Source organism: Podarcis cretensis, assembly GCF_951804945.1.
Source record: "Podarcis cretensis genome assembly, chromosome: 2".
NCBI lineage: Eukaryota > Metazoa > Chordata > Lepidosauria > Squamata > Lacertidae > Podarcis > Podarcis cretensis.
Window position 1 is genome coordinate 112,938,995 of NC_137171.1, and position 14,092 is coordinate 112,953,086.

Consider the following 14,092-nt stretch of genomic DNA (forward strand, 5'->3'; position numbering starts at 1 on the left):
CAGACATGAACTTATGACACTCTTCACTGTAAATAAAGGTAAAGGTAAAGGGACCCCTGACCATTAGGTCCAGTCGTGACCGACTTTGGGGTTGCGGCGCTCTTGCTTTATTGGCCAAGGGAGCCGGCGTACAGCTTCCGGGTCATGTGGCCAGCATGACTAAGCCGCTTCTGGCGAACCAGAACAGCGCACGGAAACACCGTTTACCTTCCCGCCAGAGCGGTACCTATTTATCTACTTGCACTGATGTGCTTTTGAACTGCTAGGTTGGCAGGAGCTCACCCTGTCGCGGGGATTCGAACCACCAGCCTTCTGATCGGCAAGCCCAAGGCTCTGTAGTTTAACCCACACCAAAATAAAGCCTGTAAAAGACAGGTTGGAGTCCTGCCTGGTTACTCTCGAGCAAGCGCAACAGACATCTGACAGGGACCTTCAGTCTCAGCAAATGCTTCATGGGGGCAAAACTTGCTGGAGATGAGTTGTACTCATGAGGCCTGACATTTCCTGTTTTTGCTAATGAAGGGTTAACTCCCAGTTGCTCAGTGTGATTTATTGCTGGCTCCTTCCTCTCACATGGAGGGCAAAAGGTCCCCCCCAGACCAGCCGCCTGTACTCTAGGCTTGGTTTTTTGCCAAAAACGTTGGCCAGCCCTCCTTTTCCGGGTTTCCCCAATGTGCTCATGCATCCTCCATACTCTTAAGTGCTGGCATGGGTCCTCTCATGGCTAACCAGCTGCGACCGCTGACGAAAGCATTTCCCGCAGTGCGCACAGGCATAGGGCTTTTCTCCCGTATGAGTCCTCCTGTGTTTGGTGAGCAGCGAGCTGCGCGCGAAGCTTTTCCCGCAGTCCGGGCAGTGGTACGGCCTCTCCCCGGTGTGGCTGCGGGCATGCGCCGTAAGCGCCGAGACCTGCTTGAAGCCCTTCCCACAGTGGGAGCACTTGAAGGGCCTCTCGCCCGTGTGGGTCCTGGTGTGTGCGATCAGGATGGACCTCTGGCTGAAGCTTTTCCCGCAGTCGGCGCACCGGTACGGCTTCTCGCCCGTGTGCGTCCGCTCGTGCACCGTGAGCGTCGACCTCTGGCTGAAGCTCTTCCCGCAGTCGGAGCACTTGTGGGGCCTCTCGCCCGTGTGGGTCCTCCTGTGCGCAATGAGGTGTGACCTGTGGTGGAAGGCGTCCCCGCAGTCGGGGCATCCGTACGGCCTGCCTCCTGTGTGGACCGTTCTGTGGGCGATGAGGTTTGAGCGGTGGCTGAAGCCTTTCCCACAAGCCGGGCACTCGAAGGGCTTCTCCCCTGTATGGGTTCTTTCATGGATGGTGAGAGTTGACCTCTGGCTGAAGCTTTTCCCGCAGAAAGAGCACGCGCACCGCTTCCCTTCTGGCAGGGAGATTTCATGCTCTGGGTGTCCGCCACGAAGGCAACTGCCCTCTGCCTCCTCCGAGCAGCTTTCTTGCCGTTGCGCAAATGTTGCTTCCTGGTCAAGGCCGCAGGAAACATTTCTTTGGCCTCTTCCTGGCAACTTGCAACGTGGTTCTTTATCCTCAGGGTGCTCTGTCTGGTTTTGCTCCTCTGCGTGACGCTTCCTATCTTCTCCTAGAATTGGGAGAGAGTTTGTAACGTGAGGGTTATTGTTTGTCAGGGACTGGGCAGAGGAAGAGTGGTGGAGACCGTCCTCTCCAGCCTGACTCTTCCAGAGAAAAAGAAGACTGTTCAGAATTACAACAGGGGTTTGAGGGAGGTCACAGCTCAGAGAAGATGAGGGGGAAAGCTGGGAAATAATGGGAGAGGAGGAGGAGAAGGAGGAAGAAGACGGACTTAGTGTCTTTAGAAAGAATGCCAGACCCCTCTTCTCTCAGAACCTGGCGGGCACTGAAAGTAGGAGAGCAGAGAGCTCAAAGGCTAAAGGCACTTTTCAGCACCTGTAGTGATGACTCATGAGGAAGTGGGAGGGACAGAGGGGCTGGGGTTTCACTCGGAGCAACACCATTATTTTGAGAGGCTGCATTTCTAAGCCTCTCTCTGTGAATATTGAATAAAAAGCATCGGTGAAAACTTTCATTTTCCTACAGGGACGCAAGTGGCGCTGTGGTCTAAACCACTCAGCCTCTTGGGCTTGCCAATCAGAAGGTCGGCGGTTCAAATCCCTGCGACGGGGTGAGCTCCCATTGCTCGGTCCCAGCTCCTGTCAACCTAGCAGTTCGAAAGCACGTCAAAGTAGATAAATAGGTACCGCTCTGGTGGGAAGGTAAATGGCGTTTCCGTGCACTGCTCTGGTTTTGGTGTTCGGTTGTGCCAGAAGCAGCTTGTCTGTGGACAAACACCGGCTCCCTCGGCCTGTAAAGCGAGATGAGTGCTGCAACCCCGGAGGTGTCTGCGACTGGACTTAACGGTCAGGCGTCCTTTACTTTTACCTTACAGTGGTACCTCTGGTTAAGTACTTAATTCGTTCCGGAGGTCCGTACTTAACCTGAAGCACTATTTCTGGGTTAGCGGAGTCTGTAACCTGAAGCATATGTAACCTGAAGCGTATGTAACCCAAGGTACCACTGTACTTCCTTTTCTTATCCATTCCTGGCAACCTACCATGGGGGGTTGGATTCTTGGACGCCTGACATTATTATTATTTGTCCCTGCACCACAATGAAAGAAAACAACTACACTGCTTTCGTGGGAGAGACCCTTTCCAAAATGATGTTCCTTCCGACTTGAATTCTTCTCCTTGTTCATGCGTCCACCTGCTTGCTGCCTAAGTCAATTAATGTGTTAATTATGTTAATGTGTTAATTAATGTGTATTAATTTCAATGGGTCTACTTGGTGTAGAAGTAGCATTGGATACAACCCCCTGGATCCAGCTCTTACCCATAATCCTTTGAAAAAATCAGACTATGTGTGCATGCATAGGCCTTTTCTCTTTCTGCAGGTGGGGGGCTAATCAGGAGGAAGGGGAAGATGAATTACCGGAGAAGGGAGCCCCCACAGCACTAAAAAAACAAACAGTTTGTGCCCAAGGGCCAAATGTAATGGCTGGTTTAGAGGTCCTCGCTTTTTGCTTGTACCTCACCACTTCCACTACTTCCTGTGTGTCTCTTTTGATGCCCTGTTTTTCTGCTCACTGCCTGGAATCAGACGTACAAATACGTCGCGGAATGGCGGTTTCCATATTTTTTTTAAACGCCTTGATTGAAAACGTTGCGAGGAAGCTCGTGCCACTTTCACTCAAGCTGCACGGATTTAGAAGAGCGGCCAGGAATCGGAGACGCCGAGAACTGAACAACAACCTAAACTGTAGCTCGTTTCGAGAACTCACGATAATCCGCTGACCCAGTCACAATAATTCCTCACCTGGGGAGCTGGCATCACCATCAACCTTCTGGCAGAGTTCTCTGCAGGGTGGTTTCTGCCAGGCATCCGATGGACCGTCACTCTCCACATTTGCGCAATGTACAGCTGCCACCTTGAATGGCCCTGGTCCCTGAGAAAGCCAAGGAGACCCAGCTGAAGAAGACATGGGGATAAAGTCCAAAGCTGAGCAGGGATTTTGCTCCCACACCTCCCCCCCCCCCAATAATCAGCATTTGAAAAAGCCAAGGAGACCCAACTGAAGGCATGAGGTAAAGTCTAAACCTGAGCAGGGATTTTGCTTTCCACCCCCATCGTTCTGCCCAGACATTGAGGTCCAGTGCTGAGGGCCTTCTGGCGGTTCCCTCGCTATGAGAAGCCAAGTTACAGGGAACCAGGCAGAGGGCCTTCTCGGTAGTGGCACCCGCCCTGTGGAACGCCCTCCCACTAGATGTCAAGGAGAAAAACAACTACCAGACTTTTAGAAGTCATCTGAAGGCAGCCTTGTTTAGGGAAGCTTTTAATGTTTAATAGGTTATTGTATTTTACTGTTCTGTTGGAAGCTGCCCAGATTGGCTGGGGAAACCCAGCCAGATGGGCGGGATATAAATAATAAATTATTATTATTATTATTATTTGTTTCTCAACAACCAGCATCTGGCTCTCTCACCTGAACGTCCTGCCGCCTCCTCAGGAAATCCTCTGCCAGGGACACGGCCTGGGAACAGGTTTGTGGCGAACTATCCCACACCCATTGCTGGAGTTCTTGGGGCAGGATAGACAGAAACTGCTCCAGAATCACCAGCTCCAGGATCTGCTCCTTCGTGTGCCTTTCTGGCTCCAGCCACTGGCGGCAAAGCTGCCAGAGCTGCCCGCAGGCCTCTCGGGGGCCATCGGCCTCCCGATAGTCGAACCGCCTGAAGCGTTGTCGCTTCACCTCTGTGTCCAAGATGGCGGAGTCCCCTTCCTCCAAGTCTTCCTCTTTCACCCTCATGCCATTTGCCTCGGCTTCGTCTGACCATTTGGCATCTTTGCCAAGGCCTGGCAGGAACTGGGATAATGCCCCCGCAGCTCCAGGCTCCTCAGTGGTGCTGGCTGCTCCTTCAGAGGTGGACAGAAAAGCCTTAGTAGCGGCTGGTGAGGCCCCCGGCAATTGTGGGCGCCTCCATTCTGAACAGGGCAACTCGACCCTTTCGATAAATTCCTGCAGCTGAGCCTCCCAGCGCTCCTGCAGCTGCTTAGGAGCTTCCTGCTTCATCTCATCCAAAATGGTTATTTCCTTGAAATCCCCACAACTCCCCACACAGATGGCACAAGGGCTGTTTTCTGCACTGTTTCTCGGCCCAGGGTCTGCAAGCTCCGGTTCCTCCATTTTCAATCCTTGCTCAATCATTGCTTGGAGCGGCAGAGCCAGCCCTGACGCATCCCCCTTTTCAGCAGCCATTTTGTCCCTCCAAAGCGTGGAGGTGGGGAGTTTAACTGGCGCTCCTAGTTAAGATGCACAGGCTTGATGTGATGATGGGTGGGTTTCTCACCCTTATTAATCGTCACAGGTGGAATGCAATATTCCTAGGCTGAGGAGAGGGGCTGTTCCCTGAGGGAAAGATGAGACAGTTGCCTAAAATTAGATTACATATATTTATGAAACTTATTGCCCATGCTTCACCACAAGTCCCCACGAGTGGGCTAGAGCAACAGACTATGTATATACAATTATGAAAACAGATAGAATTAATGCAGTAATAAAACAGTTCAAAAAGGAACAGTATAAATTCAGCAAAAGAGGTGTGCCTAGCAAAACAAAAACCAGAAAAAGTGCCTTGTTTTTTGGCTAGGGTCCACACATGTTGAGGAGCCTTGGTAGGCCGCTGGAATTTGCAGTCAACCCAGCTCTGCCCTTTCAGGGAAGACACACAGGTTTCATTGCTTATGTCATGCCAAGCATTGGAGTTGCAGGGATGATTCCCACTCTCAGGGTCAAGGCTTTGGACATTGTTTCCCAAACTTCAGTCCCCAGCTGCTGTTGGACTACAACAGCTCTAGCTAGCAGGACCAGTGGTTGGGGTCAGAGATAATGGGAGTTGTAGTCCAAAAACTTGGAGGCCCGAGTTTGAGAAACTCAGGAGTGGAGATGGTCACACCAGAAGTGATAAAGCCATTCATTGCGTTGAGCAAGACTACAGGTCTTACCCTACGGTGTGTGTGTGTGAACCTTTCGCAGGCTGCCCCTGCCTCCTGTCCCAAAGCCTTGCTATAGTCTAGAACCAGGACGTTTGACCAAGGATATGGGCTCCCAACACCACCTGAAAGCCAGAAGGCTTCCCTGCTTTCTGCTCATCTTGCGCTACCCCAGACCCGGTTTTCTGCCCGTCTCGATTTAATCCGCCAGATCCCCCCCCCCGCCGCCAAAAAAAACCCCAAACTGTAAAGATCCATCATCCAGTGCGCGTGGGAAATTCAAAGCCCATTTTCCCACGGTGGCGGAAAATTTTCCCACGGCCGGCGGGCGGGCCAGCAAGTGACTTTTCAGATGCCACCTCCTCCTGCTTTTGTCCGCCCGACCCTCAGGAAGGACCACCCGGCAAGGCGGGGAGGATGGCGGGTCCGTGGTCTCCCTCCAGGTGTTTGCTAGACGCCAACTTGCATCCTTAGCCGGGGCTGGCGGGAACCAACAGCATCCTTGGGAGGGGTGGGGTGGGCGCTGCAGGGTCGCCATTCCCAGGGCATTGCAAAAAGGGACACCAAGCTGCAAAGGGAGGCAGCTGGAAACAAGGGGAAAGGCGGAGGCGACGTACTTCTCAGCAGTCGGCTGCCTTGCAGCCCGCGTTCCCGGGGCATCCGAGCGGCACTAGCGGCCCTCCAGCCAGGAGAGGGCGCTCCACCGCTCGACTTGGGAAAACTGCAGCCTCTAACCCAAGGCGACGCTGGGCCAGATGCAGCCTAACTGCCTACCTCCGTGTACTGCTCTGTATTATTCTAGTTCTACGTTCACCAGCTGTCCTTAATAGGTACTTCCGGTCCTGTTTCCCACTATCCTCGTTAACAAGGGGAGAGCGGCTCTACCGGAAGTGCGCGCTGTGTGTCAGTCTACACCGCGCCTTCCACCGAGCTGTTGTGAGCGTGTTGCTCTATAAGAATCGGGAGGCGGAAGTCCCGACTTTAGGGTCCTTTTCCACTGAGGGCTGGCGACGGAAATGCCTGTGTAAAAATAAGTATGATGCAAGCCGGTTGCAATACAGGATGTCTATTTATTTACTTCCTCCATAACATTTATGCACCGCTTAAGCAAACAAAGAAAGAAACAAAGAAACAAAGCAGCAACCCTCAGCGCGGTTTACAAAAAAGATAAAGCAATAAACTGGCAACCCTGCATTAAAAACATACAATAGTTTAAATGCTAAAAACAGATCAGAATGCCCTGTAGGGGGAAATAGTCCCGGGTATATCCGTGTGTCGTCCACACAGCTGCATCTGGCGAGCAATGCTTTAAAGCAGAAATCTTGTAACAGCTTTGATTAGGAATATATATGTATTAGGAAATTATTATATTTAGATGTATTAAAGTGTTTTTTTTGTTGATTGGTTTTTCTGTTGTTGGAACTAATAAACCAAAATTAAATAAAGAAAAGGAGTGTCTCGCCTTAACTCCTTGTAATTTAGCTTCTGCGTGGACCATGCCCAGGATCATCACCCTGCCCAGCCTAACAAAGCCCTCCTCTGCTGCCCCCTCAAAACACCCCACAACTTAAGACTCAACACTCAACATTTCCCCTTTCACGACTCCCAGCCCCCCCGCCCCCCCCAAATCATTTAGCTTGAAAAAGAGTTCTGGAGAATTGAAAAAAAACTTGCACACTATTCTGTGACTTTTATGCTGACCTAATGGTGACAGCGACGGGACGCAGGTGACGCTGTGGGTTAAAGCCTCAGCGCCTAGGACTTGCCGATCGAAAGGTCGGCGGTTCGAATCCCTGCGGCGGGGTGCGCTCCCGCTGCTCGGTCCCAGCGCCTGCCAACCTAGCAGTTCGAAAGCACCTCCGGGTGCAAGTAGATAAATAGGGACCGCTTACCAGCGGGAAGGTAAACGGCGTTTCCGTGTGCGGCTCTGGCTCTGGCTCTGGCCAGAGCAGCGATGTCACGCTGGCCACGTGACCCGGAAGTGTCTCCGGACAGTGCTGGCCCCTGGCCTCTTAAGTGAGATGGGCGCACAACCCCAGAGTCTGTCAAGACTGGCCCGTACGGGCAGGGGTACCTTTACCTTTACCTTTAATGGTGACAGCAGCCACGAAATTAAAAGACGCCTGCTTCTTGGGAGAAAAGCAATGACAAATCTAGACAGTAGAGACATCACCTGGCCAACAAAGGTCCGTATAGTAAAAGCTAAGGTTTTCCCAGTAGTGATGTATGGAAGTGAGAGCTGGACCATAAAGAAGGTTGATCGCCGAAGAATTGATGCTTTTGAATTATGGTGCTGGGCGAGACTCTTGAGAGTCCCATGGACTGCAAGAAGATCAAACCTCTCCATTCTGAAGGAAATCAGCCCTGAGTGCTCACTGGAAAGACAGATCGTGAAGCTGAGGCTCCAATAGTTTGGCCACCTCATGAGAAGAGAAGACTCCCTGGAAAAGACCCTGATGTTGGGAAAGATGGAGGGCCCAAGGAGAAGGGGACGACAGAGAACGAGATGGTTGGACAGTGTTCTCGAAGTTACCAGCATGAGTTTGACCAAAGTGCAGTAGGCAGTGGAAGACAGGAGTGCCTGGCGTGCTCTGGTCCATGGGGTCATGAAGAGTCGGACACGACTAAACGACTAAACAACAACAACAATAATAATGGTAGTGGCACTACTACTGCGTCATGCCCTTTCCACATTCATTGATTCATTGACTTATTTACTCAGAAGGGTATATCACCCTCCATTCAGTGGCGTAGCGTTGGGGGGTGCAGGGGGGGCCGGCCGCACCGGGCGCAACATCTGGGGGGGCGCGCTCGCCGCCTCCGGAGTCGCCGAAGAGCCTTGGGCGCAGGCTGTAGCAGAGCCCCATGTCTTGCGGAACCAACGAGCTGTGCGCGCGTCCGGGCTGAAGGCGTCTGGCAGGCAGCGGCTCTCAGCGCTTGCCGCGGTCCCCGTGCATCAGGGCCGCGGAGGGCGCGCCAGGCAGCCCCTCCTCACAGCCACGCCGCCGCCGCTGCTGCTACTGCAGCTGCTGGGCCATGTTGCATTTTCCTTGCCTCTCTGCCCTCCTCCTCCTCCTCTGGGCAAGCGGCGTTGTTTGGGCGGCAGCGCCAGTGGCAACTCGCCTCAGATCACCTGACACGGACCCGCCGCCGCCGCCGTGGCTACCTTACCGTAAATACCCCAGCCCAGGCAGCAGCAAGAAGAAGCTGGCAGCGGCGGCAGGTTACGGGTTAGGGGCGCAAATTACTTGCCTTGCCCCGGGTTATGGGGCAAATTACTTGCCTTGCCCCGGGTGCTGACAACCCACGCTACGCCGCTGCCTCCATCTGAAGATCTTGGAGGTGGGGTGGGGGTGGGGTTTAACAGCATAAAAATACAGAATACGACCACAAAGGACATAATATAAAGAACAAATCAAGCCCATAACCCTCTCCCACCCTCCCACCCCACAAAGACATTTAAAAGGACATAGAATGTTAATCCTTCGTATGAGGAACGCCATCATTTCCTGTGGCAGCACCTGCGGAACTCCCTGCACCTTGAGACCAAGCAGGTGTGCCTTCGCCACACTCCTTTCTACACCAGCTGAAAATATTCCTGTTTTAGGAGCCTACCCAGATGCTTAATGGTTGAGATGGCTTTAATGTGTTTTAGTATTTCTTTTTGCATGCATTATAAAGTGCGGGAATTTTTATGAAACGAACGAAAGAATCAATCGATAGCATTCTTATAGGGATTTCAGAATATTTCTTGCAGGGCAATATGCAAGGGTCGAAGTGCTGAACTAGGCAAGGGAGACCCGAGTCCAGGCCCTCAGATCCTAACAACTGGAAGGGGGCAGAGGTGCATAACGCTCCTCCTCGTTTTCTTAAAAGAAATAAAGGAAAGAAGCCACCAGTTGGGATTTGAAAATAATAATAATAACAATAACAATAACAACAACAACACCCTCCCTTCAGATGTGAAGGAAATAAGCAGCTATCATATCCTTAAAAGACATCTGAAGGCAGCCCTGTTTAGGGAAGTTTTTAATATTTAACCCTGTATTGTTTTTAACCCTTGATTGGGAGCCAGACAGAGGGACTGGGGAAACTCAGCCAGATGGGTGGGGTATAAATAAATAAATAAATAAAATTATTATTATTATTATTATTATTATTATTATTATTATTATTTGGTACCCCACCCATCTGGCTGGGTTTCCCCAGCCACTCTGGGCAGCTTCCAACAAAGACTGAAAATACATTAAAATGTCACACATTAAAAACTTCAGGGCTGCCTTCAGATGTCTTCTAAGCATGGGTATATTCCTGCATTGCAGGGGGTTGGTCTAGATGACCCTGGGGTCCCTTCCAACTCTACAAGTGTCATGCGCTGCAAATTCGTGGCGGTGACGCAGGCGTTGCAGCAGACGGCTACAGGCGGGGTCCTTCCGCAATGGGAAAGTAGCACGTGGGGGGGGGGGAGAGAAGCTGCAGCCGGCTGGACTTGCAGGTAAGAGGAGGACCCCACCCCCTCCCTTCCCCTGAACCCAGGAGTCCTGCCAGAGGGGGTTCCCCCACCCCCACCCCGAGAAAAAGACCCTCCAAGCATTTCATTCATTGCCGGAGAGAGACTTATTGCAGATTCTCAGTCCAACCCCTTCCCACCCCCACCCCCCCTAGCGCCCCATTTGTCTCCCGCAGAACCCGGGAGTTTCGACTCCTGTTCCCAAGTTTACTGCAGTTTCTGGTTTCCTCCCAAAGAACCCAGAAAATTGCTCTTGGATTTCCTCCCGCGATCCAAAGCTGCTGCCAAGACCCCGCCGCCAGTCACTTCCCTGCCCTCTTCCAGAGTCAATGTAAGGCAGTAATAATAATAAATAATAATAAATTTCATTTATACCCCGCCCTCCCCAGCCAAGACCGGGCTCAGGGCGGCTAACACCAAATAGAAAAATAATTGATTGAAATACAGCTTAAAAAACAAGATTAAAATACATTAAAATTTAACCTCATTTCAGTACTAGAGCTACATGAACCGGATGGCCTGGCTCAATATAAGGCAGCTTCTTAGGTCACTATCCCTTCCCAGCATACAGTTTACTTACTACCTGCCCCTCACTTTAGTTTTAATTTCGTCAATCAGCCGGTCTCTTTCTCTCTCCCACTCTCTGCTTATTAGATAAAAATCTGATCCCAAGTCCAGATTTAAACAGTTAGTTCTTTTTCTCATCTTTCCCCCCACCCCAGTTCACATGCAGATAACTTGTTGTATTTCCGATGTAAACTTCGAGGTCTGTTGTTTGATTATTCGTACAGTGGTACCTCGGGTTACAGATGCTTCAGGTTACAGACTCCACTAACCCAGAAATATTACCTTGGGTTAAGGACTTTGCTTCAGGATGAGAACAGAAATCGTGCTCCGGCAGCGGGAGGCCCCATTACCTAAAGTGGTGCTTCAGGTTAAGAACAGTTTCAGGTTAAGAATGGACCTCCGGAACTTAACCTCAGGTACCACTGTATTGAGCTGGCGGGATGCAGATTTAACATCCTTTGCCTCACACCAGCAGAATAAGGCCCCTTTGTACTTACGCGAGTTAATTTATTTGGATTTTTGACATGTCATGGTTCCAAGCCCTCGGAGCCTGTGACGTCGAAATAGTTTAAAATAAAACTGGATACATGCCTATGCTTCAAATTGCACATGGCTTTTTCACCCAACTGTCGTTTGAACCTGTTCCCCAACCCCATTGCCTGAGGGAGAGCTGAGAGAGGCAGATCTGGGAGCCAGGACTCCTGAGTTCTCAGGTTGGGGACTGGGGAATAGCAATAGTAATAATGACAGTTTACAACAGAGATGAAATTGCTGAAAGGCAGGCTTCCCATGACATAGAAAGAGTTTGAAGGCGAATTGGGGACCAGGTCTCTTGCTGATTTAAACTCCTCTCCTCCATAAGGTGGTGGAATTTTTTTTTTTTAAAAGACCCATAAAGTTGTATGACCTTTTATACTTAACTGTGGGCAAACATATTGGAGGTTGGAAATCCTGAGGAAAGAGCTGTCTTTTGTTCTAGCCATCTGTGGCATTTGTATATTTGCCCTAAGTAAGTAGACTGATGAATCCTTTTTTGCATATTGCGTCACCTCAGGTGGGTAGAAATCAGGTTTGTAGTACAGTGGTATCTCTGGTTAAAAATTTAATTCGTTCTGGAGGTCCCTTTTTACCTGAAACTGTTCTTAACCTGAAGTACCACTTTAGCTAATGGGGCCTCCCGCTGCTGCTGCGCGGTTTCTATTCTCATCCTGAAACAAAGTTCTTAACCTGAGGTACTATTTCTGAGTTAGCGGAGTCTGTAACCTGAAGTGTCTGTAACCTGAGGTACCACTGTACTGGCCTTGTTTTCTGCTAGAACATTGAGATCTTCCAACTGAAGCCTCAAGCAAAATATTTTTGATTTCAGGCATTTGGTTTGACGTGACAGCACTGAGCTGAACTCATAGTTCATTCTCTCTCTCTCCCCCCACTCCCAGTTATCCCCTCCCTCAACTTCCCTCCCCACATCTCAACAGTGCAGTGGTACCTCGGGTTACAGACACTTCAGGTTAGACGCTTCAGGTTACAGACGCTTCAGGTTACAGACTCCGCTAACCCAGAAATAGTACCTCGGGTTAAGAACTTTGCTTCAGGATGAGAACAGAAATCGCATAGCTGTGGCAGCGGGAGGCCCCATTAGCTAAAGTGGTACCTCAGGTTAAGAACAGTTTCAGGTTAAGAACGGACCTCTGGAATGAATTAAGTTCTTAACCCGAGGTACCACTGTATCTTGACCTTAAATTGTTGTTAAACAGTTAGGAGTTGGAAACCTTCACCAGTTTAACTCAGATCACCCAGAGATCTAGCAGGAGACCCCAAACTGCCCTCTGCCCATCTCTGCCCTACCTTCCTGTAGCGCAAGTTCCTTCGATCTAGTCTTGCCCTCTGCAGGAGCAGGGAACGTCTTCTCCCTCTTCTTCACGACAGGCCTGCTGTATTTCCAAGAGGGCTCTTAACGTCCTCCCTCTTAATGCTTTCATTGCCCTTCCTTTCCAGGTCGCCATGACAACTCTGTACCTTTCCCCTCATCCGGATAACTTCCAGAATCTGCGGGTTCTCGTTGCGGCCCGCTATGGCCGACACGAGCCCAGGGTGGTCGCTCTGCCTCCTGACAAGGAACTGGGGAATCCTTCCTTCTCTGTGCCCAAACTCCCAGCTCTGGAGACCCAGGCGGGCCTCCGTGTCTCTGGCGCAGCGGCTGTTTCTTACCTGCTCTGCCCGGATGCCATGAGAGGGCAGAGCCCAGAAGCCAGCGCCCTGGTACGGCAGTGGGTCAGTTTCGCAGACTTGGAGATCGCTCCTGCGGCCTCCGCAGCTGCTTTCTCTGTGCTGGGGGTCTCCAAGCAAAACAAACAGGTGAGAGGCAGGCTTAACTCTGCTGTGACGGGGTAGGGTACTGTGTCTAACCCATAGCGTAGTGGTTAATGGAGTGAGCTGTGAGCCAGGAAGAAAGTGGGCAGGGCGGGGGAGGAAGTGTTAAAAAAAAAAAAGCTCTGAGAAATAACTCTCGTTTATTTGAGACAAATGAACAAAACGAACAAAACGATTTATTCCCCCCCCCAGACAAGTGCTGTACACTTTTCAGCACCCGCCCAAAACATTGTTGTTTAGACAAGCCTAACCAGGGTGGCGCTGTGGGTTAAACCACAGAGCCTAGGACTTGCCGATCAGAAGGTCGGAAGTTTGAATCCCCGCAACGGGGTGGGCTCCTGTTGCTCGGTCCCTGCTCCTGCCCACCTAGCAGTTCGAAAGCACGTCAAAGTGCAAGTAGATAAATAGGTACCACTCTGGCGGGAGGGTAAACAGCCTTTCCGTGCCCTGCTCTGGTTCGCCAGGAGCAGCTTAGTCATGCTGGCCACATGACCCAGAAGCTGTACGGCGGCTCCGTCGGACAATAAAGCAAGATGAGTGCCGCAACCCCAGAGTCGGCCACGACTGAACCTAAAGGTCAGGGGTCCCTTTACCTTTAACGAGGCATGTATAATGCTGGATTGTGTTTTAATCTGGTTTCCCGCTTTTCGTTGATCTTAATTATTTTTTTGAAAGTTTAAAATAGTTGCGTTTAACTGCTTTGACTGATAATTTTATTGCTCTGTTCTTTTCACAATCTGCTCTAAGGTTTTTCTTTTAACAGTCGTGTGCTGTATACATTTTGTCAAACAAATACTGTATTTTTCGCCCCATAGGATGCACCGCCCTATAGGACGCACCTAGTTTTTTTTGGGGGGGGGGAAATAAAGAAAAAAAAATTATTTCCCCCCCAGGCACAGGGCTGGCGCGGGGGAAGCCCGAGCTTCCCCCGACCCCAACCCCCAGAACAGCCTGCTATCTGCAAGCCTAGGGAGCCGCGCCAGTCTCCCCAGGCTTGCGGACAGCTGTGCGAAGCTTTGGAATGCAGGCAGCATTAGCGCCGGGCTCCGGAGGGTTGCGCAGAACTTCCTGAAGCCTGGAGAGCTAGAGCCTCTCGCTCTCGAGGCTTCAGCGAATGCCTGTATTCG

The 14,092-nt window shown here is 51.0% G+C and overlaps 2 protein-coding genes across 4 annotated transcripts in view; one reads left to right on the forward strand and one right to left on the reverse strand.

Annotated features, from left to right (window-relative positions):
* Positions 1-534: 534 nt before the first annotated feature.
* LOC307208523 (uncharacterized protein) lies at positions 535-6,214 on the reverse strand. 2 transcript variants are annotated; one of them, XM_079963179.1, is made up of 4 exons: positions 6,136-6,214; positions 4,011-4,934; positions 3,344-3,473; positions 535-1,592 (listed from the first exon to the last, which is right to left on the reverse strand). In XM_079963179.1, the coding sequence occupies exons 2-4, from the start codon at positions 4,782-4,784 to the stop codon at positions 697-699; spliced, it is 1,800 nt and encodes a 599-aa protein (XP_079819305.1). In that variant the 5' UTR covers positions 4,785-4,934; positions 6,136-6,214; the 3' UTR covers positions 535-696. The 2 variants fall into 2 exon arrangements, with proteins under 2 accessions (XP_079819305.1, XP_079819306.1); XM_079963180.1 differs by lacking the exon at positions 6,136-6,214 and having other exon boundaries at positions 4,011-5,787.
* A 3,706-nt stretch (positions 6,215-9,920) lies between these two features.
* Positions 9,921-14,092, forward strand: part of VARS1 (valyl-tRNA synthetase 1) — a 35,969-nt gene continuing 31,797 nt past the window's right edge. For both annotated transcript variants that reach the window (XM_079958272.1, XM_079958273.1), the window contains exons 1-2: positions 9,921-10,013; positions 12,591-12,950. In XM_079958272.1, coding sequence (XP_079814398.1) covers positions 12,597-12,950 — 354 coding nt within the window. In that variant the 5' untranslated portion in view covers positions 9,921-10,013; positions 12,591-12,596. The remainder of the gene's footprint in view (positions 10,014-12,590; positions 12,951-14,092) is intronic.

Excerpts from the sequence above, each read along its gene's own strand:
- LOC307208523 (XM_079963179.1), bottom strand. The coding sequence starts at position 4,784 with ATGGCTGCTGAAAAGGGGGATGCGTCAGGGCTGGCTCTGCCGCTCCAA. Across the intron at positions 3,474-4,010 it reads GGAGGCGGCAGGACGTTCAG|GGACCAGGGCCATTCAAGGT; the intron begins GTGAGAGAGCCA and ends TGGCTTTCTCAG. Across the intron at positions 1,593-3,343 it reads TGGTGATGCCAGCTCCCCAG|GAGAAGATAGGAAGCGTCAC; the intron begins GTGAGGAATTAT and ends TCCCAATTCTAG.